General features: G+C 49.4%; 1 protein-coding gene across 2 annotated transcripts in view; it reads left to right on the forward strand.

Annotated features, from left to right (window-relative positions):
• The first annotated feature begins 1070 nt into the window (after positions 1 to 1070).
• Positions 1071 to 25078, forward strand: part of LOC139402820 (E3 ubiquitin-protein ligase RNF38-like) — a 43677-nt gene continuing 19669 nt past the window's right edge. For both annotated transcript variants that reach the window (XM_071146746.1, XM_071146747.1), the window contains exons 1-3: positions 1071 to 1141; positions 1913 to 2600; positions 24207 to 24262. In XM_071146746.1, coding sequence (XP_071002847.1) covers positions 1139 to 1141; positions 1913 to 2600; positions 24207 to 24262 — 747 coding nt within the window. In that variant the 5' untranslated portion in view covers positions 1071 to 1138. The remainder of the gene's footprint in view (positions 1142 to 1912; positions 2601 to 24206; positions 24263 to 25078) is intronic.

A 25078-nucleotide genomic window follows, 5' to 3' on the forward strand; every position in this document is an offset into this window, starting at 1 on the left:
TGCCCAACCTCGCCAATGCTCTTGTGACTGAATGGAAGCAAGTCCCCACAGCAATGTTCTAACATCTAGTGGGAAGCCTTTCCAGAAGAGTGGAGGCTGTTATAGCAGCAATGTTCCAACATCTAGTGGAAAGCCTTCCCAGAAGAGTGGAGGCTGTTATAGCAGCAAAGGGGGACACACTCCATATTAATACCCATGATTTTGGAATGAGATGTTCGACGAGTAGGTGTCCACATACTTTTGGTAATGTAGTTTGTAATTTTCAAATCCTTAACAGCGCTAATATTGGTTGTTTCCCCAATAGTTCCTGTATTCTCAACAACAACAAAAAGTCTACTTTTATAAACAGGCATAAAAAAATACCGGTTAAGAAGCTGCATTAGCTAGCAGGCTACATGTAAATAAATCATTTAAATGCCCCTTATGGTCTTGCTAGTGCATGGAAGATTTCGTTTGATTTTACCAGACAAAACCAATCAAGCAACGATCGGACTCAAACACACAATTTAGCCTTGAGAAAGTTATAGGACATTTTTTTATTGAAACGATTCCCTTCACTGTAATCCCAAAAAATAATTGCAATATAAATCCATTGACGACCCACGGTACCCAGATGATTTTCGGGGGTTTAAATATCGAAAATAATAAATAAATACAATTCTGCTATTGATTAGTCCGGGCTGGGTGAAATCCGACTTCTGCTTTTGACGGTTCGTCACATTTCACGTTGACATCGAGCGAATACACGCCACCGTCCATAAACACACACGGATCAAAATATTACCGACTGGTCGCAGTTCGGGAATGAAGTAGAGACCGTAGCGTGTATTTAAAGGTAAGTGATTAAGAAAACATGGTATCTTGGGAACAAACGGGTGTTTTGTCAACGCCGAACAAAGAGGTGAAATCCCACTTTTAGCTCGAATTAAATCTATTTTGTGTGGGTTTTTTTTTTCTTTGATATTTGAGATTCGACACTTTTCATTCAGTCAAGAGGCAAAAAGCTCTATTCCTTCTGGCCGTGACCGGGCTTCTCCGGTTGGAAAACGCTTTCTCTCCGTTGGGACTGACGGGAACTAACTAAATTGATTTAAATTCAGTACTAGCTTTAAATTTAACTAGCTGACATGAGCTGCTCATGGTAAGTTTATACGCTATTTTGTTTTTGTTTAACACACTGGTAACCAGGGACGTTTTTAAAGGGAATTGAGGACATGGGTGACTAGTTAGCTTGGTTTTCTCTCTGTGGGAGGAAGGGTTGGTTCGTTGGCTAATATGCTATTAGTTGGCTAACTATTCTAGCTAACTGTCTGAATAAGTTAACGACGTACTCACTCAAACTATCAAAACTAACCCCCACAAAAAAAACTTTACACAACGTTAGGCAGGGCCACGAATGATCTGTGTAGTTTGTTACTACTGGTAGTTTGTCGTAACCGAGTATCGGTGCTAAACCGTGTGTTGTTGTAAGTTAGCATGCTAGTTAGCCATGGCGTTACAGGATACGGTGCCCTGGGCGGTTTTCACGGAAGTATACTGTACCCAGTTAGCTAGCTGAATAAACTAAGTCAGTCTATTCATAGAAAACATTGAACCGCTGTAGTTTACCAATTAAAACAAAATATATATATATGTATAAAGTGAAAGTTGAGAGTTGGATAAATGTTTATGTGAAAAGGGACGAGCTCAGTTTTTATTTCTGTGTGATCCATGAGACAGGGAGTTTCCTGAAAGCGTAAACAAAGCTATGTCACAAAATAGTTTGACATTTGAAAGCTACGTAGTTATAAACAACAGCTTTCAATGAGAAGCCTTTTAAACCCGGTTGTTGTTTTAGGCTGATTAGTTTGCTAACGTTTACTTTTTCTAAACAGTCATCAGCTGTATGTTCCAAAGTTGTATTTTATTTTAGAAAGAAAGATTTTCTGGTGAGGAAACCGGGGAATACAGAGAACGACAGAAAAGAAAACGAGGAAACCACCAAAAGGAAATGCCAATCGCAGCCACGGGTCAACTGACGACTCAGGAACCCTGTATTTTCTCCCGACTGCCCTCCACCCCGGAGCCTGTACCAAAAGGGGGTAATTTATGTGACGTTGCGGGGGCAGTAGCCGAGTCGCAGGAGCGAACAGAATACGGGGGCGCCGAGGGGGGCAGGGGAGGACTAGTAGCCAGCTACAGTCAGACCAGCGGCGCTAGGGGATTTCTGCCGCTTCGTTCTTCCAACTCCAACGGTTCTCCTCCGCAATCCCCTCCCACGTCCTCCCCCCTCGCCTCATCTTTCTTCCATCACCACCCCTATCAAATGGCCATGGAGCCGCCCAGGACTCGATCGCGTTCTCGGTCTGGATTCTACCAGCAGTATGGTGCGACCGGCCCCGGGATTAATGCCAACGGGGGAAACGGACCTAACCACCATCACCACCATCACCACAGCCAGCAGCAACATCATCAACAGCAGCACAACTCTGGTTGCTCACCCCTTGGAGCTCACAGCCACCACACGGAGCAGCACAGCATACGAGCCCCGGGATCTAACGTCTCCCCCGGCGCTCAGAGGCAGTCGGGACCGCCTGGAGCACATCGCATCTCACCCGCAGGTAAGCATTCTCTCCCTTCCTTCCTCAGCAGTGCTCTCATTTCTGGGTTCTTGTCTAGTGTCTTGTGTGTCGACTATCCTTGACCCGACCAGCTAGAGAATCTGCTCTGTTGTAGCCTCTAGTGTCCCGGAGACAGAGGAAATGTGTGTGTTTCTGTGATGGCACACAACAGTGTGTGTCAGAGAATAGCCAGGCAGGGAAAGAGAGGGGCAGTGAGGAGAGACAGAGAACTCGATCTGGTTTAATGCACTAAGGATCAGCTTCTGAAAGGGAGAGCAGGGGGGGGGGGGGGGGCTAGGCAGGCAGCTATATCGTGTTGGCATGGTAATGTGTGTGTGTGACTGCACATTAGTTCTATTCTAATTAAGTAGACGCTGTTATGTGCTGCCACAGAGGTGCAGCTAGATGGTTTATTACATAGTAGTTACATGGAACAAGCAGTCTGTAACACACCACACACACACACTACATTTAGCTTTGTGCATGATGCTGCCAAGATGCACTGAGATGAACTCTAGTCTGTCTGTCTCTCTCTCTCTCCGCCTGTTCCTCTCTCTACTGTGTCTAGGCCTTTAGATGACTGTGTGTAGGCCGTTAGATGACTGTGTGTAGGCCGTTAGATGACTGTGTGTAGGCCGTTAGATGACTGTGTGTAGGCCGTTGGGTGACTGTGTGTAGGCCGTTGGGCGACTGTGTGTAGGCCGTCGGGCGACTGTGTGTAGGCCGTGCCGTCGGGCGACTGTGTCTAGGCCGTGCCGTCGGGCGACTGTGTCTAGGCCGTGCCGTCGGGCGACTGTGTCTAGGCCGTGCCGTCGGGCGACTGTGTCTAGGCCGTGCCGTCGGGCGACTGTGTCTAGGCCGTGCCGTCGGGCGACTGTGCCTAGGCCGTCGGGCGACTGTGGTCCTGTATGGCTCAGTTGGTAGAGCGTAGAGCTGACAATGCCAGGGTTGTGGGCTCCATTCCCCGCTCCACCCGTATGTAAAATGTTCTTTAATTTGAACCTTTTTATTTAACTAGGCAAGTCAGTTAAGAACAAAGTCATATTTTACAAAGGTGGCCTAACCCGGGCGACGCTGGGCCAATGGTGGGCAGCACTATGGGACTCCCAGTCACGGCCCGTTGTGATACAGCCTGGAATCGAACCAGGGTGTCTGTAGTGATGCCTCTAGTACAGAGATGCAGTGCCTTAGACCGCTGTGATACAGCCTGGAATCGAACCAGGGTCTGTAGTGACACCTCTAGCAGGGAGATGCATTACCTCAGACCGCTGTGATACAGCCTGGAATCGAACCAGGGTCTGTAGTGACACCTCTAGCAGGGAGATGCAGTGCCTTAGACCGCTGTGATACAGCCTGGAATTGAACCAGGGTCTGTAGTGACACCTCTAGCAGGGAGATGCAGTGCCTCAGACCGCTGTGCCAGGGTCTGTAGTGACACCTCTAGCAGGGAGATGCAGTGCCTCAGACCGCTGTGATACAGCCTGGAATCGAACCAGGGTCTGTAGTGACACCTCTAGCAGGGAGATGCAGTGCCTCAGACCGCTGTGCCAGGGTCTGTAGTGACACCTCTAGCAGGGAGATGCAGTGCCTCAGACCGCTGTGATACAGCCTGGAATCGAACCAGGGTCTGTAGTGACACCTCTAGCAGGGAGATGCAGTGCCTCAGACCGCTGTGCCAGGGTCTGTAGTGACACCTCTAGCAGGGAGATGCAGTGTCTAGGACCGCTGAACCAGGGTCTGTAGTGACACCTCTAGCAGGGAGATGCAGTGCCTCAGACCGCTGTGCCAGGGTCTGTAGTGACACCTCTAGCAGGGAGATGCAGTGCCTCAGACCGCTGTGCCAGGGTCTGTAGTGACACCTCTAGCAGGGAGATGCAGTGTCTAGGACCGCTGAACCAGGGTCTGTAGTGACACCTCTAGCAGGGAGATGCAGTGCCTCAGACCGCTGAACCAGGGTCTGTAGTGACACCTCTAGCAGGGAGATGCAGTGCCTCAGACCGCTGAACCAGGGTCTGTAGTGACACCTCTAGCAGGGAGATGCAGTGCCTCAGACCGCTGTGATACAGCCTGGAATCGAACCAGGGTCTGTAGTGACACCTCTAGCAGGGAGATGCAGTGCCTCAGACCGCTGTGCCAGGGTCTGTAGTGACACCTCTAGCAGGGAGATGCAGTGTCTAGGACCACTGAACCAGGGTCTGTAGTGACACCTCTAGCAGGGAGATGCAGTGCCTCAGACCGCTGTGCTACCAGAGTTAAAAGCAGTGAGATCCTGCTACAATAACAAAATGCAGCATTCCGACATGGGTCATGTTCATTAGGCACCCAACGGAATAAAACAGACTTGAACGGAGAGGGAGTAACCTGAACTGGTCCAATAAGAATAGCTTGTTTCAGTTGCAAAATGTTTGTTTCTTTTTGTGCGGTATGTACTAATAAATGCAACCCTAGTAAAAAAACAACAAACAGAATGCAACGTTGTGTTCAGTTCCAAACTGAAACGGAATTCAACAAGCGCAGTCACTTATTAACTCAGGATGAAGATGACGGCTGTAGGCCATATTGAATGGAGAAAAACGGGACGGATGAATCTCCCCTTCTTTCTTCTCTCGTCTAAATGCAGGTCAATATCCAGACGAGTTGTTGTGTTCCATTGCAGTGGATCGGGTGACAGAATCCACAGGTTCTGGAACGACATCCACTCCAGCACTACCACCACACAGTACCGTGGTGTTCTTCCTGGAGGTTACAGGCCTACTACTCGGTGAAGTCTAGTTGGTTTCTGTCACAATATAAAATTATATTTAGTCGACACGTTTTCACTACAGACGCTGGTTCGATTCCAGGCTGTATCACAACGGTCTAAGGCACCGCATCTCCCTGCTAGAGGTGTTACTACAGACCCTGGTTCAAATCTAGGTTGTATCACAACGGTATAAGGCACTGCATCTCCCTGCTAGAGGTGTTACTACAGACCCTGGTTCAAATCTAGGTTGTATCACAACGGTATAAGGCACTGCATCTCCCTGCTAGAGGTGTCTCTACAGACCCTGGTTCGAATCCAGGCTGTATCACAACGGTCTAAGGCACTGTATCTCCGTGCTAGAGGCGTCACTACAGACCCTGGTTCAGCGGTCTAAGGCACTGTATCTCCGTGCTAGAGGCGTCACTACAGACCCTGGTTCAGCGGTCTAAGACACTGCATCTCCCTGCTAGAGGTGTCACTACAGACCCTGGTTCGATTCCAGGCTGTATCACAACCGGCCGTCCCATACAATTGTCCCAACGTCGTCTGCGGTAGGCCATCATTGTAAATCAGGATTTGTTCTTAACTGACTCGCCTCGTTAAATAAAGGTAAATTAATAAAAATAAAGTATAAATTCTAGCCGAATTGGTAGGGGGGGCATTGTTTGACAGTTGCCATAGTAACTAGGCTATATGGAAGGGTGTATGTAAAATATAAATAAACTTTCACCCAGTGGCCCGTGTACTGACCCCTAACCCCTAACCTAACAGTGGCCCGTGTACTGACCCCTAACCCCTAACCCCTGACCCCTAACCTAACAGTGGCCCGTGTACTGACCCCTAACCCTAACCTAACAGTGGCCCGTGTACTGAACCAGAAAACACTGTTTCACTGTATAGACTTTCTGCTCGATAGTGAACAGGACCTGTGGAGAGTCTCTCCCTCTAGACTGTACAGCAAACTCCCCAGCACACACACACACACACTTGCTCATTCTGCTCGTATTAAGTGATGAAATGATGCTGTGTGTTTGAGTGTTTGACGTTGCAGCTGTATTCAGGTGTGTGTGTGTCTGCTGAGCAACAGCGAATGGTACGCTGGGACTGGAAATATCTGTCTGGGAGAGTGGATGTCAGTACGAGCTGCTCTGAGTTTAACACACACACACACAGTGTAGCGCAACCAGGGATTCACAATCAGCTTTGTGTGTGAAGTGGGGAGGATAACATACACAGACAGACCTGAGAGAGAGAGAGCACTCTGAACAAGAGGAGAAAGAACATGGGGGTGGAGGAGAGGGAGGGAGAGACATGATGATAGTAGGGATAGGGGGGATGGAGGAGAGTGGGAGAGACATGATGATAGTAGGGATAGGGGGGATGGAGGAGAGTGGGAGAGACATGATAGGGGGATGGAGAGGAGAGAGAGACATGATGATAGGGGGGATGGAGGAGAGGGAGAGGAGAGGGAGAGACATGATGATGACAGTAGGGATAGGGGGGATGGAGGAGAGACATGATGATGACAGTAGGGATAGGGGGGATGGAGGAGAGACATGATGATGACAGTAGGGATAGGGGGGATGGAGGAGAGACATGATGACAGTAGGGATAGGGGGGATGGAGGAGAGGGAGAGACATGATGATAGGGGGGATGGAGAGGGAGAGACATGATGACAGTAGGGATAGGGGGGATGGAGGAGAGACATGATGACAGTAGGGATAGGGGGGATGGAGGAGAGACATGATGACAGTAGGGATAGGGGGGATGGAGGAGAGAGAGACATGATGACAGTAGGGATAGGGGGGATGGAGGAGAGAGAGACATGATGACAGTAGGGATAGGGGGGATGGAGGAGAGGGAGAGACATGATGATAGGGGGGATGGAGAGGGAGAGACATGATGACAGTAGGGATAGGGGGGATGGAGGAGAGACATGATGACAGTAGGGATAGGGGGGATGGAGGAGAGACATGATGACAGTAGGGATAGGGGGGATGGAGGAGAGAGAGACATGATGACAGTAGGGATAGGGGGGATGGAGGAGAGAGAGACATGATGACAGTAGGGATAGGGGGGATGGAGGAGAGAGACATGATGACAGTAGGTATAGGGGGGATAGAGGAGAGGGAGAGACATGATGATAGGGGGGATGGAGAGGGAGAGACATGATGACAGTAGGGATAGGGGGGGATGGAGGAGAGACATGATGACAGTAGGGATAGGGGGGATGGAGGAGAGAGGCAGACAGATGAGAGCAGTCTCTAGCGTCGTCATGCCAATAAGCTTCATCCTCACCACCAGTACTGTCAGTTTGGTGTTTCATCCCCCTTTGGTTTGGGGAGGTGCCAGCTGATCCTAGATCTGTGGTTAAGTTAGTATCTAATGGTTGGGTTTGGGGAGGGAAAAGCTGATCCGTGATCTGTGGTTAAGTTAGTATCTAATGGTTAGATTGGGGGAGGTGCCAGTTGATCCTAGATCTGTGGTTAAGTTAGTATCTAATGGTTGGGTTTGGGGAGGTGCCAGTTGATCCTAGATCTGTGGTTAAGTTAGTATCTAATGGTTAGATTGGGGGAGGTGCCAGTTGATCCTAGATCTGTGGTTAAGTTAGTATCTAATGGTTAGATTGGGGGAGGTGCCAGTTGATCCTAGATCTGTGGTTAAGTTAGTATCTAATGGTTGGGTTTGAGGAGGTGCCAGCTGATCCTAGATCTGTGGTTAAGTTAGTATCTAATGGTTAGATTGGGGGAGGTGCCAGTTGATCCTAGATCTGTGGTTAAGTTAGTATCTAATGGTTAGATTGGGGGAGGTGCCAGTTGATCCTAGATCTGTGGTTAAGTTAGTATCTAATGGTTGGGTTTGAGGAGGTGCCAGCTGATCCTAGATCTGTGGTTAAGTTAGTATCTAATGGTTAGATTGGGGGAGGTGCCAGTTGATCCTAGATCTGTGGTTAAGTTAGTATCTAATGGTTAGATTGGGGGAGGTGCCAGCTGATCCTAGATCTGTGGTTAAGTTAGTATCTAATGGTTAGATTGGGGGAGGTGCCAGTTGATCCTAGATCTGTGGTTAAGTTAGTATCTAATGGTTAGATTGGGGGAGGTGCCAGTTGATCCTAGATCTGTTAGTATCTAATGGTTAGATTGGGGGAGGTGCCAGTTGATCCTAGATCTGTGGTTAAGTTAGTATCTAATGGTTAGATTGGGGGAGGTGCCAGTTGATCCTAGATCTGTGGTTAAGTTAGTATCTAATGGTTAGATTGGGGGAGGTGCCAGTTGATCCTAGATCTGTGGTTAAGTTAGTATCTAATGGTTGGGTTTGGGGAGGAAAAAGCTGATCTGTGGTTAAGTTAGGGATGCACTAGGGATGAGGGCTATTGATCCCTCTCTCCTCTACTCTCCTCCTTGAATGAAGATCCTCTGTCTGTTTCCCTCCTCCACTGACTGAAACACACACCTACACACACACACACGCAGGAGTCAGATTAGCTTTCAGATATCTGAACAATCAAAACATCTGTGTTTGAAACCATTTCACCATTTTGTTTTATATTGGAAGTCCAAGTTTAAAAAATAAAATATATTTTATTTTTTGCTTCAATAAAGTACCCAGGGAACGCCACTGGGCTGACAGCCACACAAGGTAAACGATCGTCCAATGAAAGACGAGGGATTTCTTGTGACGATTCTGCATGGCCATCAGATGTATTACGTTGATCATAGAAACAATTAGTATCTAATGGTTAAAGTAATGGTTGGGGGAGAGTAGCTGATCCTAGGTCTGTGGTTAAATTAGTATCTAATGGTTGGGGGAGAGTAGCTGATCCTAGGTCTGTGGTTAAATTAGTATCTAATGGTTAAAGTAATGGTTGGGGGAGAGAAGCTGATTCTAGGTCTGTGGTTAAACAGTAGCTCAATATCTGTGGCAGAATTGCGTAAATTGATTGTTGGAATGGCCATTTCTGTCCAAATGGATTTCGATCTGGAGAGGTGGATGACTGACTGAAAAACACACAGACACACATATATACACACACACACACACACCTACACACACACACACACCTACACACACCTACACACACACACACACCTACACACACCTACACACACACACACACACACACACCTACACACCTACACCTACACACACACCTACACACCCCCACACACACACACACACACACACACACACACACTGCCAAGTCACAAGTTCCTGTGTGTATGTAGCAGGATGTGCATTCTGTAGCGTGTGTGTGTGTGTGTGTGTTGTCATTGGAAGGCCTGTTTCCTCATTTCCCCATATCCTCTACACCCCCCCCCCCCCCCCCCCCCCCCCCCCCCTCGTGCCCATGTCAGAGAGTAAGAAACCCCTTCACATTCAGCCGTGTGCACCAGATGTCCTTCTCCACATCCACTTGTGTTTTAATAAGGAGGAGGTTCCTGAGAACAAGCTTAGGACTGCTCTGTGTGTGTTCGTCTATAGCACCCACATCTACAGCATCTGTTTCTCAGGCTCACTACATGAGTTCCAAATAGCTCCCTATTCCCTACATTCTGCACTAGATGAGTTCCAAATAGCTCCCTATTCCCTACATGCTGCACTACATGAGTTCCAAATAGCTCCCTATTCCCTACATGCTGCACTAGATGTCTAGGTTCCTCAATAGAACATCTATTATCTGTGTGTGTGAGGCTTGTCAGTCTTCCCACGCTGGTCACCTGCACTAGGGATGAGGGCTATTGATCCCTCTCTCCTCTACTCTCCTCCTTGAAGATCCTCTGTCTGTTCCCCTCCTCCACTCCTCCTTGAAGGTCCCCTGTCTGTTCCCCTCCCCCACTCCTCCTTGGAGGTCCCCTGTCTGTTCCCCTCCTCCACTCCTCCTTGAAGGTCCCCTGTCTGTTCCACTCCTCTCCTCCTTGAAGGTCCCTTCCCTCTATCCTTCCCTCTAGTCTGTCTGATTCCTCCTCTCCTGAGAGAGGGGTTAGTCTGTCTGATTCCTCCTCCTCTCCTCCTGATAGAGGGGTTAGTCTGTCTGATTCCTCCTCTCCTTCTGATAGAGGGGTTAGTCTGTGATTCCTCCTCTTCTGATAGAGGGGTTAGTCTGTCTGATTACTCCTGATAGAGGGGTTAGTCTGTCTGATTACTCCTCCTCTCCTCCTGATAGAGGGGTTAGTCTGTCTGATTCCTCCTCTCCTGAGAGAGGGGTTAGTCTGTCTGATTCCTCCTCCTCTCCTCCTGATAGAGGGGTTAGTCTGTCTGATTCCTCCTCTCCTTCTGATAGAGGGGTTAGTCTGATTCCTCTTCTGATAGAGGGGTTAGTCTGTCTGATTACTCCTGATAGAGGGGTTAGTCTGTCTGATTACTCTTGATAGAGGGGTTAGTCTGTCTGATTCCTACTCCTCTCCTCCTGATAGAGGGGTTAGTCTGTCTGATTACTCCTCTCCTCTTGATAGAGGGGTTAGTCTGTCTGATTCCTCCTCCTCTTCTCCTGATAGAGGGGTTAGTCTGTCTGATTGCTCCTGATAGAGGGGTTAGTCTGTCTGATTCCTCCTCCTCTCCTCCTGATAGAGGGGTTAGTCTGTCTGATTACTCCTCCTCTCCTCCTGATAGAGGGGTTAGTCTGTCTGATTACTCCTGATAGAGGGGTTAGTCTGTCTGATTCCTCCTCGGTCTGAGGGCCGATGCTGTCTGTCTGAGGGCCGATGCGGTCGGTCTGTCTGTCTGAGGGCCGATGCGGTCGGTCTGTCTGTCTGAGGGCCGATGCGGTCGGTCTGTCTGTCTGAGAGGGCCGATGCGGTCTGTCTGTCTGAGAGGGCCGATGCGGTCGGTCTGTCTGTCTGAGAGGGCCGATGCGGTCGGTCTGTCTGTCTGAGAGGGCCGATGCGGTCGGTCTGTCTGTCTGAGAGGGCCGATGCGGTCGGTCTGTCTGTCTGTCTGAGAGGGCCGATGCGGTCGGTCTGTCTGTCTGAGAGGGCCGATGCGGTCGGTCTGTCTGTCTGTCTGAGAGGGCCGATGCGGTCGGTCTGTCTGTCTGTCTGAGAGGGCCGATGCGGTCGGTCTGTCTGTCTGAGAGGGCCGATGCGGTCGGTCTGTCTGTCTGAGAGGGCCGATGCGGTCGGTCTGTCTGTCTGAGGGGGCCGATGCGGTCGGTCTGTCTGTCTGAGGGGGCCGATGCGGTCGGTCTGTCTGTCTGAGGGGGCCGATGCGGTCGGTCTGTCTGTCTGAGGGGGCCGATGCGGTCGGTCTGTCTGTCTGAGGGGGCCGATGCGGTCGGTCTGTCTGTCTGAGGGGGCCGATGCGGTCGGTCTGTCTGTCTGAGGGGGCCGATGCGGTCTGTCTGTCTGAGAGGGCCGATGCGGTCGGTCTGTCTGTCTGAGAGGGCCGATGCGGTCGGTCTGTCTGTCTGAGAGGGCCGACGCGGTCGGTCTGTCTGTCTGAGGGCCGACGCGGTCGGTCTGTCTGTCTGAGGGGGCCGATGCGGTCGGTCTGTCTGTCTGAGGGGGCCGATGCGGTCGGTCTGTCTGTCTGAGGGGGCCGATGCGGTCTGTCTGTCTGAGAGGGCCGATGCGGTCGGTCTGTCTGTCTGAGAGGGCCGATGCGGTCGGTCTGTCTGTCTGAGAGGGCCGATGCGGTCTGTCTGTCTGAGAGGGCCGATGCGGTCTGTCTGTCTGTCTGAGAGGGCCGATGCGGTCGGTCTGTCTGGGGGCCGACGCGGTCGGTCTGTCTGTCTGAGGGCCGACGCGGTCGGTCTGTCTGTCTGAGGGCCGACGCGGTCGGTCTGTCTGTCTGAGGGCCGACGCGGTCGGTCTGTCTGTCTGAGGGCCGACGCGGTCGGTCTGTCTGTCTGAGGGCCGACGCGGTCGGTCTGTCTGTCTGAGGGCCGACGCGTTCGGTCTGTCTGTCTGAGGGGGCCGATGCGGTCTGTCTGTCTGAGGGCCGACGCGGTCGGTCTGTCTGTCTGAGGGCCGACGCGGTCGGTCTGTCTGTCTGAGGGCCGACGCGGTCGGTCTGTCTGTCTGAGGGCCGACGCGTTCGGTCTGTCTGTCTGAGGGGGCCGACGCGGTCTGTCTGTCTGAGGGGGCCGACGCGGTCGGTCTGTCTGTCTGAGGGGGCCGACGCGGTCTGTCTGTCTGAGGGCCGACGCGGTCGGTCTGTCTGTCTGAGGGCCGACGCGGTCGGTCTGTCTGTCTGAGGGCCGACGCGGTCGGTCTGTCTGTCTGAGGGCCGACGCGGTCGGTCTGTCTGTCTGAGGGCCGACGCGGTCGGTCTGTCTGTCTGAGGGTAGAATGTGTCAGCCAAAGAGAGGGTGAGGATGAGGGGGAGGTTGACACATTTTGTTTTTGTTATATCTCTCTTTCTCCTCTGTTCATGAGTTCTCACCAACAAGAGGCACAAACCCCACTAGCTAAATCTGCACTCGTTCTATCATGCTCTCTCTCTCTCTCTCGGTTTCTGTTTCCTCTCTCCTCCACCCTCTTTCCCCTGCTCTCTTTCTCTTCTCTCTGTTCAGGCCTGTCTCTCTTCTCTCTCTGTTTAGTTTCTGTTGTAACAGTTATACTGTGTGTGTGTGTGTGAGGTAAATGTAGCAGAGCACAGCTGGGCAGCTTCAAATTCTCCTGAAGTCCTAGAGAGAGACAGAAATGGAGAGGGAGGGGTTGAAGGACAACAATATAGTGACTAGAGGGAAAATGCTTTTGGAAGAGAGAAGGAGAGGAGGACAGAAGGAGAGTCTCTTGGCTGAGCCCTGTCTGTCAGTGAAGCAGGAAGAGGAGGACAGAAGGAGAGTCTCTTGGCTGAGCCCTGTCTGTCAGTGAAGCAGGAAGAGGAGGACAGAAGGAGAGTCTCTTGGCTGAGCCCTGTCTGTCAGTGAAGCAGGAAGAGGAGGACAGAAGGAGAGTCTCTTGGCTGAGCCCTGTCTGTCAGTGAAGCAGGAAGAGGAGGACAGAAGGAGAGTCTCTTGGCTGAGCCCTGTCTGTCAGTGAAGCAGGAAGAGGAGGACAGAAGGAGAGTCTCTTGGCCGAGCCCTGTCTGTCAGTGAAGCAGGAAGAGGAGGACAGAAGGAGAGTCTCTTGGCTGAGCCCTGTCTGTCAGTGAAGCAGGAAGAGGAGGACAGAAGGAGAGTCTCTTGGCTGAGCCCTGTCTGTCAGTGAAACAGGAAGAGGGAGGGAGAGGAGGACAGAAGGAGAGTCTCTTGGCTGAGCCCTGTCTGTCAGTGAAGCAGGAAGAGGAGGACAGAAGGAGAGTCTCTTGGCTGAGCCCTGTCTGTCAGTGAAGCAGGAAGAGGAGGACAGAAGGAGAGTCTCTTGGCTGAGCCCTGTCTGTCAGTGAAGCAGGAAGAGGAGGACAGAAGGAGAGTCTCTTGGCTGAGCCCTGTCTGTCAGTGAAGCAGGAAGAGGAGGACAGAAGGAGAGTCTCTTGGCTGAGCCCTGTCTGTCAGTGAAGCAGGAAGAGGAGGACAGAAGGAGAGTCTCTTGGCTGAGCCCTGTCTGTCAGTGAAGCAGGAAGAGGAGGACAGAAGGAGAGTCTCTTGGCTGAGCCCTGTCTGTCAGTGAAGCAGGGAGAGGGAGAGGAGGACAGAAGGAGTCTCTTGGCCGAGCCCTGTCTGTCAGTGAAACAGGAAGAGGAGGACAGAAGGAGAGTCTCTTGGCTGAGCCCTCTCTGTCAGTGAATCAGGAAGAGGGAGGGAGAGGAGGACAGAAGGAGTCTCTCGGCTGGGCCCTGTCTGTCAGTGAAACAGGAAGGGAGGGAGAGTGGAGAGTAATGGAGAGAAGGTTCGTGTGTGTGTGTGTGTGTGTGTGTGTGTGTGTGTGTGGGGGGTTTACATGTGTAGTGTTGGTGAGTTCTGGTTTTAGAGTGTAAGCGTTAGAGAGTGGCCTGTGTGTGTGGGGTGTTTCCATGTGTAGTGTTGGTGAGTTTTAGGGTTTAAGCGTTAGGGAGTGGCCTGTGTGTGTGGGCCTTGTTTATTGGCTGTCTGGGTGGCTTTGGAGCAGAGGAGGAACTGTGTCAGCAGCACAGAGGGTTTTTCACAAACAGATCCCTGTTTAGTGTATTACATTAGACCAGAACACTAGTGAACAGAGGTCTGTTGGGTCCTGTTTAACACTAGTGACCAGAGAGGTCTATTGGGTCCTGTTTAACACTAGTGACCAGAGAGGTCTATTGGGTCCTGTTTAACACTAGTGACCAGAGAGGTCTATTGGGTCCTGTTTAACACTAGTGACCAGAGAGGTCTATTGGGTCCTGTTTAACACTAGTGACCAGAGAGGTCTATTGGGTCCTGTTTAACACTAGTGACCAGAGGTCTATGGATCCTGTTTAACAGTAGTGACCAGAGGTCTATGGATCCTGTTTAACACTAGTGACAAGAGCTCTGTTGGGTCCTGTTTAACACTAGTGACCAGAGAGGTCTATTGGGTCCTGTTTGACACTAGTGACCAGAGGTCTATGGGTCCTGTTTAACAGTAGTGACCAGAGAGGTCTATTGGGTCCTGTTTAACACTAGTGACCAGAGAGGTCTATTGGGTCCTGTTTAACACTAGTGACCAGAGAGGTCTATGGGTCCTGTTTAACACTAGTGACCAGAGAGGTCTATTGGGTCCTGTTTAACACTAGTGACCAGAGAGGTCTGTTGGGTCCTGTTTAACACTAGTGACCAGAGGTCTATGGGTCCTGGTTAACACTAGTGACCAGAGGTCTATGGGTCCTGTTTAACACTAGTTACCAGAGAGGTCTATTGGGTCCTGTTTAACACTAGTGACCAGAGAGGTCTATTGGGTCCTGTTTAACACTAGTGACCAGAGAGGTCTATTGGGTCCTGTTTAACACTAGTGACCAGAGAGGTCTATGGGTCCTGGTTAACACTAGTGACCAGAGAGGTCTATTGGGTCCTGTTTAACACTAGTGACCAGAGAGGTCTATTGGGTCCTGTTTAACACTAGTGACCAGAGAGGTCTATTGGGTCCTGTTTAACACTAGTGACCAGAGAGGTCTATTGGGTCCTGTTTAACACTAGTGAACAGAGGTCTATGGGTCCTGTTTAACACTAGTGACCAGAGGTCTATGGGTCCTGTTTAACACTAGTGACCAGAGGTCTATGGGTCCTGTTTAACACTAGTGACCAGAGGTCTATTGGGTCCTGTTTAACACTAGTGACCAGAGAGGTCTATGGGTCCTGTTTAACACTAGTGACCAGAGGTCTATGGGTCCTGTTTAACACTAGTGACCAGAGAGGTCTATGGGTCCTGGTTACACTAGTGGCCAGAGAGGTCTATTGGGTCCTGGTTAACACTAGTGACCAGAGGTCTATGGGTCCTGTTTAACACTAGTGACCAGAGAGGTCTATGGGTCCTGTTTAACACTAGTGACCAGAGAGGTCTATTGGGTCCTGTTTAACACTAGTGACCAGAGAGGTCTATTGGGTCCTGTTTAACACTAGTGACCAGAGAGGTCTATGGGTCCTGTTTAACACTAGTGACCAGAGAGGTCTATGGGTCCTGTTTAACACTAGTGACCAGAGGTCTATGGGTCCTGTTTAACACTAGTGACCAGAGAGGTCTATTGGGTCCTGTTTAACACTAGTTACCAGAGAGGTCTATGGGTCCTGTTTAACACTAGTGACCAGAGAGGTCTATTGGGTCCTGTTTAACACTAGTGACCAGAGAGGTCTATTGGGTCCTGTTTAACACTAGTCTACTATGTAAGGGAATAAGGTGCAATTGGGGACATAGAGAGACATGGAGATCATTACATCACCATTGTTACTACTACAGAGGTGGGGGGAGAGAATGAAGACAAGAATGGCAGATGGCAAAAGTCAAATTGAGGGAGGGAGAGAGAGGGAAAGGGAGGGAGGGAGGGAGAGGGAGGGAGTGAGGGAGGGAGAGGGAGGGAGGGAGGGAGGGAGAGGGAGAGTGTCATTCCTGTGTCTACAATGGGAAGCACCACTTACTGGCTGACACACAGACGCAGACACAGACACAGACACACAGACACAGACACAGACACACACACACAGGTGCTGTCAGTTACATGTGCTTTGCTTATTCTCTGTTTGTATTTATACGATGTAGCATTGTAGTGTGTCTGTGGTGAAGGCCTCATTGTATTCTACAAGGCTGGTGCTGAAGTCTGTTGTCTGTTGTGTTCAGATATCTTAAGATCTTCCTGTGTGTGTGTCTCACGTGCTCTCTCCCTCTCGCCTCTCTCTCCCTCTCGCCTCTCTCTCCCGCCTCTCTCCCTCTCGCCTCTCTCTCCCTCTCGCCTCTCTCTCCCTCTCGCCTCTCTCTCCCTCTCGCGCCTCTCGCCTCTCAATTTCTCTCTTGTTTTTAGTTGTGAAAAGTTAGTAAGAAACAATTTCACCAGCTACTGATAAGAGCGAGATGGAGAGAGAAAGATATGAAGAGGAGAGCTAGAAAGGGATGTGTTAATGAGGGAGGGATGGAGAGGATGAGAGAGAGAGGGGGGGGGGGTGACATGAAGAAGAGGTGTGGGGGGGCTGGTGATGCGTAGAGAGAGGGGGGGGTGACATGAAGAAGAGGTGTGGGGGGGTTGGTAATGCGTAGAGAGAGGGGGGGGTGACATGAAGAAGAGATGTGGGGGGGGGGGGGGTTGGTGATGCGTAGAGAGAGGGGGGGTGACATGAAGAAGAGATGTGGGGGGGGGGCTGGTGATGCGTAGAGAGAGGGGGGGGGTGACATGAAGAAGAGGTGTGGGGGGGCTGGTGATGCGTAGAGAGAGGGGGGGGTGACATGAAGAAGAGGTGTGGGGGGGGGCTGGTGATGCGTAGAGAGAGGGGGGGTGACATGAAGAAGAGGTGTGGGGGGGCTGGTGATGCGTAGAGAGAGGGGGGGGTGACATGAAGAAGAGATGTGGGGGGGGGGGCTGGTGATGCGTAGAGAGAGGGGGGGGGCTGGTGATGCGTAGAGAGAGGGGGGGGTGACATGAAGAAGAGGTGTGGGGGGGCTGGTGATGCGTAGAGAGAGGGGGGGGTGACATGAAGAAGAGATGTGGGGGGGGGGGCTGGTGATGCGTAGAGAGAGGGGGGGGGTGACATGAAGAAGAGGTGTGGGGGGGCTGGTGATGCGTAGAGAGAGGGGGGGGTGACATGAAGAAGAGGTGTGGGGGGGGGCTGGTGATGCGTAGAGAGAGGGGGGGTGACATGAAGAAGAGGTGTGGGGGGGCTGGTGATGCGTAGAGAGAGGGGGGGGTGACATGAAGAAGAGATGTGGGGGGGGGGGGCTGGTGATGCGTAGAGAGAGGGGGGGGGCTGGTGATGCGTAGAGAGAGGGGGGGGTGACATGAAGAAGAGGTGTGGGGGGGCTGGTGATGCGTAGAGAGAGGGGGGGGTGACATGAAGAAGAGGTGTGGGGGGGGGGGCTGGTGATGCGTAGAGAGAGGGGGGGTGACATGAAGAAGAGATGTGGGGGGGGGGTTGGTGATGTGTAGAGAGAGGGGGGGGTGACATGAAGAAGAGATGTGGGGGGGGGGGGCTGGTGATGCGTAGGGAGAGGGGGGGGTGACATGAAGAAGAGATGTGGGGGGGGGGGGGCTGGTGATGCGTAGAGAGAGGGGGGGGTGACATGAAGAAGAGGTGTGGGGGGGCTGGTGATGCGTAGAGAGAGGGGGGGGGTGACATGAAGAAGAGATGTGGGGGGGGGGCTGGTGATGCGTAGAGAGAGGGGGGGGTGACATGAAGAAGAGATGTGGGGGGGGGGGCTGGTGATGCGTAGAGAGAGGGGGGGTGACATGAAGAAGAGATGTGGGGGGGTTGGTGATGCGTAGAGAGAGGGGGGGGTGACATGAAGAAGAGATGTGGGGGGGGGGGGGTGACATGAAGAAGAGATGTGGGGGGGGGGCTGGTGATGCGTAGAGAGAGGGGGGGGTGACATGAAGAAGAGATGTGGGGGGGCTGGTGAGGCGTAGAGAGGGGGGGGCTGGTGATGCGTAGAGAGAGGGGGGGGGCTGGTGATGCGTAGAGAGAGGGGGGGTGACATGAAGAAGAGATGTGGGGGGGGGCTGGTGATGCGTAGAGAGAGGGGGGGGTGACATGAAGAAGAGATGGGGGGGGGCTGGTGATGCGTAGAGAGAGGGTGTAATGTGTTGGAGGGAGAAATGGTGACAAAATAATGGAGGGAAGAGGAAATGGATAGAAATAGCTGATGCACTCTGAAGCTGATCCCTCCCTCCCTCACTCTTTCTCTCTCTGTCCCACCATCCCGTCTCTCTCTGTCTGTCTCTCTCTCTCTCTCTTTCCCACCATCCCCCTTACAGCTGATGCACTCTGAAGCTTACAGAAAATCAATAGCAGTCAAGAGAAGCCACAATCTATCTCTCTCCATACTCTTTCTCTTGGAGATCTCCACCTCCCTCTCTCTGTCCCACCATGCCTCTGTCTCCTCTCCTCTCCTCCATATATCTTACCCATGCCTCTGTCTCCTATCCTCCCCTCCATATATCTTACCCACTTCTCTCTCTCCTCTCCTCCCCTCCATATATCTTACCCATGCCTCTGTCTCCTCTCCTCCCCTCCATATATCTTACCCACGCCTCTGTCTCCTCTCTCTCCTCTCTCTCCCCTCCATATATCTTACCCATGCCTCTGTCTCCTCTCTCTCCTCTCTCTCCCCTCCATATATCTTACCCATGCCTCTGTCTCCTCTCTCTCCCCTCCATATATCTTACCCACGCCTCTGTCTCCTCTCTCCTCTCCTCCCCTCCATATATCTTACCCATGCCTCTGTCTCCTCTCTCTCCCCTCGATATATCTTACCCACGCCTCTGTCTCCTCTCTCCTCCCCTCCATATATCTTACCCATGCCTCTGTCTCCTCTCTCTCCCCTCGATATATCTTACCCATGCCTCTGTCTCCTCTCTCTCCCCCTCCCCAGTCTCTCCTCTTTTATTTATTTTCCGCATTCCCATGGCAACCCTGACACATCCCCCCTCACCCATGGCAACCCTGACACATCCCCCCCCTCACCCATGGCAACCCTGACACATCCCCCCCTCACCCATGGCAACCCTGACACATCCCCCTCACCCATGGCAACCCTGACACATCCCCCCCTCACCCATGGCAACCCTGACACATCCCCCCCTACACATGGCAACCCTGACACATCCCCCCTCACCCATGGCAACCCTGACACATCCCCCCTCACCCATGGCAACCCTGACACATCCCCCCTCACCCATGGCAACCCTGACACATCCCCCCTCACCCATGGCAACCCTGACACATCCCCCCTCACACATGGCAACCCTGACACATCCCCCCTCACCCATGGCAACCCTTACACATCCACTCTATCCCCGCCCCTCACCCATGGCAACCCTGACACATCCACTCTATCCCCGCCCCTCACCCATGGCAACCCTGACACATCCACTCTATCCCCGCCCCTCACCCATGGCAACCCTGACACATCCACTCTATCCCCGCCCCTCACCCATGGCAACCCTGACACATCCACTCTATCCCCGCCCCTCACCCATGGCAACCAAGTGGACACTGGAGTCATTTGGGACTCCACTTGGGAGAAGTCAAGGACAGACCAGGGCTGTTAGTGTCAGTAGTTCTGGTAGTGATGTGATGTCACCCCAGTCAGACCTCCAGAAGGGAAAACAAACTGAATAGAAGATGAGATGGAGTAACAGTCTGGTAGTGATGTGATGTCACCCCAGTCAGACCTCCAGAAGGGAAAACAAACTGAATAGAAGATGAGATGGAGTAACAGTCTGGTAGTGATGTGATGTCACCCCAGTCAGACCTCCAGAAGGGAAAACAAACTGAATAGAAGATGAGATGGAGTACCAGTCTGGTAGTGATGTGATGTCACCCCAGTCAGACCTCCAGAAGGGAAAACAAACTGAATAGAAGATGAGATGGAGTACCAGTCTGGTAGTGATGTGATGTCATCTGAAAACTGCTGCTTTAATCCTGGATTACTGGCTTTGCCGTGTGTGTGTGTGTGTGTGCGTGCGCGCTATATCTGCTTCTGAATGTAAGGTGTGTTGCTAGTCCTTTTCTCTCTCTGATCACACACACACACACGCACACACACACACGAGATGCTAACTCGCACAAACATGTTTGTATGTTGAGGTCCAGATGTTTGATAATCAAAACAACAATAGGAGTTAAATCTCTAATCCTTTATAGCCTTAGTATCATCTAGTCTATATAGCCTTAGTATCATCTAGTCTATATAGCCTTAGTATCATCTAGTCTATATAGCCTTAGTATCATCTAGTCTATATAGCCTTAGTATCATCTAGTCTATATAGCCTTAGTATCATCTAGTCTATATAGCCTTAGTATCATCTAGTCTATATAGCCTTAGTATCATGTAGCCTATATAGCCTTAGTATCATCTAGTCTATATAGCCTTAGTATCATCTAGTCTATATAGCCTTAGTATCATGTAGTCTATATAGCCTTAGTATCATGTAGTCTATATAGCCTTAGTATCATCTAGTCTATATAGCCTTAGTATCATGTAGTCTTTATAGCCTTAGTATCATGTAGTCTATATAGCCTTAGTATCATGTAGTCTTTATAGCCTTAGTATCATGTAGTCTATATAGCCTTAGTATCATGTAGTCTATATAGCCTTAGTATCATGTAGTCTATATAGCCTTAGTATCATGTAGTCTTTATAGCCTTAGTATCATGTAGTCTATATAGCCTTAGTATCATGTAGTCTATATAGCCTTAGTATCATGTAGTCTATATAGCCTTAGTATCATGTAGTCTATATAGCCTTAGTATCATGTAGTCTATATAGCCTTAGTATCATGTAGTCTATATAGCCTTAGTATCATGTAGTCTATATAGCCTTAGTATCATGTAGTCTATATAGCCTTAGTATCATCTAGTCTATATAGCCTTAGTATCATCTAGTCTATATAGCCTTAGTATCATCTAGTCTATATAGCCTTAGTATCATCTAGTCTATATAGCCTTAGTATCATGTAGTCTATATAGCCTTAGTATCATCTAGTCTATATAGCCTTAGTATCATCTAGTCTATATAGCCTTAGTATCATGTAGTCTATATAGCCTTAGTATCATGTAGTCTATATAGCCTTAGTATCATCTAGTCTATATAGCCTTAGTATCATCTAGTCTATATAGCCTTAGTATCATCTAGTCTATATAGCCTTAGTATCATCTAGTCTATATAGCCTTAGTATCATGTAGTCTATATAGCCTTAGTATCATGTAGTCTATATAGCCTTAGTATCATGTAGTCTATATAGCCTTAGTATCATCTAGTCTATATATAGCCTTAGTATCATCTAGTCTATATATAGCCTTAGTATCATCTAGTCTATATATAGCCTTAGTATCATCTAGTCTATATATAGCCTTAGTATCATCTAGTCTATATATAGCCTTAGTATCATCTAGTCTATATATAGCCTTAGTATCATCTAGTCTATATAGCCTTAGTATCATCTAGTCTATATAGCCTTAGTATCATGTAGCCTATATAGCCTTAGTATCATCTAGTCTATATAGCCTTAGTATCATGTAGCCTATATAGCCTTAGTATCATCTAGTCTATATAGCATTAGTATCATCTAGTCTATATAGCCTTAGTATCATCTAGTCTATATAGCCTTAGTATCATCTAGTCTATATAGCCTTAGTATCATGTAGTCTATATAGCCTTAGTATCATCTAGTCTATATAGCCTTAGTATCATCTAGTCTATATAGCCTTAGTATCATGTAGTCTATATAGCCTTAGTATCATGTAGTCTATATAGCCTTAGTATCATCTAGTCTATATAGCCTTAGTATCATCTAGTCTATATAGCCTTAGTATCATGTAGCCTATATAGCCTTAGTATCATGTAGTCTATATAGCCTTAGTATCATCTAGTCTATATAGCCTTAGTATCATGTAGTCTATATAGCCTTAGTATCATCTAGTCTATATAGCCTTAGTATCATCTAGTCTATATAGCCTTAGTATCATCTAGTCTATATAGCCTTAGTATCATGTAGTCTATATAGCCTTAGTATCATTTAGTCTATATAGCCTTAGTATCATCTAGTCTATATATAGCCTTAGTATCATCTAGTCTATATAGCCTTAGTATCATCTAGTCTATATAGCCTTAGTATCATCTAGTCTATATATAGCCTTAGTATCATGTAGTCTATATAGCCTTAGTATCATGTAGTCTATATAGCCTTAGTATCATCTAGTCTATATAGCCTTAGTATCATCTAGTCTATATATAGCCTTAGTATCATGTAGTCTATATAGCCTTAGTATCATGTAGTCTATATAGCCTTAGTATCATCTAGTCTATATAGCCTTAGTATCATCTAGTCTATATATAGCCTTAGTATCATCTAGTCTATATATAGCCTTAGTATCATCTAGTCTATATATAGCCTTAGTATCATCTAGTCTATATATAGCCTTAGTATCATCTAGTCTATATATAGCCTTAGTATCATCTAGTCTATATATAGCCTTAGTATCATCTAGTCTATATATAGCCTTAGTATCATCTAGTCTATATATAGCCTTAGTATCATCTAGTCTATATAGCCTTAGTATCATCTAGTCTATATAGCCTTAGTATCATCTAGTCTATATATAGCCTTAGTATCATCTAGTCTATATAGCCTTAGTATCATGTAGTCTATATAGCCTTAGTATCATGTAGTCTATATAGCCTTAGTATCATGTAGTCTATATAGCCTTAGTATCATGTAGTCTATATAGCCTTAGTATCATGTAGTCTATATAGCCTTAGTATCATGTAGTCTATATAGCCTTAGTATCATGTAGTCTATATAGCCTTAGTATCATGTAGCCTATATAGCCTTAGTATCATGTAGCCTATATAGCCTTAGTATCATGTAGCCTATATAGCCTTAGTATCATGTAGCCTATATAGCCTTAGTATCATGTAGCCTATATAGCCTTAGTATCATCTAGTCTATATAGCCTTAGTATCATCTAGTCTATATAGCCTTAGTGTCATGTAGCCTATATAGTCTATATAGCCTTAGTATCATCTAGTCTATATAGCCTTAGTATCATGTAGTCTATATAGCCTTAGTATCATCTAGTCTATATATAGCCTTAGTATCATGTAGCCTATATAGTCTATATAGCTGTAGTATCATCTAGTCTATATAGCGTAGTATCATCTAGTCTATATAGCGTAGTATCATCTAGTCTATATATAACCGTAGTGTCATCTAGTCTAGACTTCCCTGTAGGTTTATAATGGGCCATAGGGGACAGTCTACCACTGTTAATAATTGTATCTCTGTGTCTAGGGGCCAGTCTACCACTTAATAATGGTATCTCTGTGTCTAGGGGCCAGTCTACCACTGTTAATAATGGTATCTCTGTGTCTAGGGGCCAGTCTACCAATGTTAATAATGGTATCTATGTGTCTAGGGGCCATAGGGGCCAGTCTACCACTGTTAATAATGGTATCTCTGTGTCTAGGGGCCATAGGGGCCAGTCTACCACTGTTAATAATGGTATCTCTGTGTCTAGGGGCCAGTCTACCACTGTTAATAATGGTGTCTCTGTGTCTAGGGGCCAGTCTACCACTGTTAATAATGGTGTCTCTGTGTCTAGGGGCCAGTCTACCACTGTTAATAATGGTATCTCTGTGTCTAGGGGCCAGTCTACCACTTTTAATATTGTTTTATTTAACTAGCTAAGTCAGTTAATAACACATTCTTATTTACTATGACGGCCAAACCCGGACGACACCGGGCCAATTGTGCGCCGCCCTATGGGATTCCCAATCACAGCCGGTTGTGATCCAGCCTGGATTTGAACCAGGGTCTGTAGTAATGATGGTATCTCTGTGTCTAGGAGCCGTAGGTGGGAGGAGTCATCCTGACCATGCCTGTGGAGAGGAGAGTGACAAGGTGAGATCACACACACACACACACACACACAGAGAGAGTCATGATATCGTGCTCCAACAGCTCCTCTAGTGTTTACAGATATGACCTCATCGTGAGAGAGAAACTGTCAGGTACATTCCTCTGGGCTGTGTGTGGAGGGTGCTGGTTTCTGAGGAGGGCAGGAAGGGAGGAATGGTGGTCCAGGAAAATACATAGATTTGAAATCAAGAGGTGGGAGATGGGGTGTGTAGTGGGAGTCTTGGGGGGGAGGTCTAGGTGTAAGGGGTCTCGGTGCCTAGGGTGGGGGTGTGTGTGGGGGAGGGAGGGTTTAGGGTGTCTGGGGGTCTGCTATTATAGACCACCCTGTCTGCTCCACTGCTAGCCTGGGAGTCTGGGCTGCATCATGTCTACTCCGCTGACTCACTGCTAGCCTGGGAGTCTGGGCTGCATCATGTCTGTGTGTGTGTGTGTGTGTCTCCCTACTACCTCTACTACTAGAGGGGCGGCGGGGAGCCTAGTGGCTAGAGGGGGGAGCCTAGTGGCTAGAGGGGGGAGCCTAGTGGCTAGAGGGGGGAGCCTGGTGGCTAGAGGGGGGAGCCTGGTGGCTAGAGGGGGGAGCCTGGTGGCTAGAGGGGGGAGCCTGGTGGCTAGAGGGGGGAGCCTGGTGGCTAGAGGGGGGAGCCTGGTGGCTAGAGGGGGGGCGGGGAGCCTAGTGGCTAGAGGGGTGGCGGGGAGCCTAGTGGCTAGAGGGGTGGCGGGGAGCCTAGTGGCTAGAGGGGGGAGCCTGGTGGCTAGAGGGGAGCCTGGTGGCTAGAGGGGGGAGCCTGGTGGCTAGAG

The sequence above is a fragment of the Oncorhynchus clarkii genome, unplaced genomic scaffold, assembly GCF_045791955.1.
Source record: "Oncorhynchus clarkii lewisi isolate Uvic-CL-2024 unplaced genomic scaffold, UVic_Ocla_1.0 unplaced_contig_5680_pilon_pilon, whole genome shotgun sequence".
In the NCBI taxonomy this organism is placed as follows: domain Eukaryota; kingdom Metazoa; phylum Chordata; class Actinopteri; order Salmoniformes; family Salmonidae; genus Oncorhynchus; species Oncorhynchus clarkii.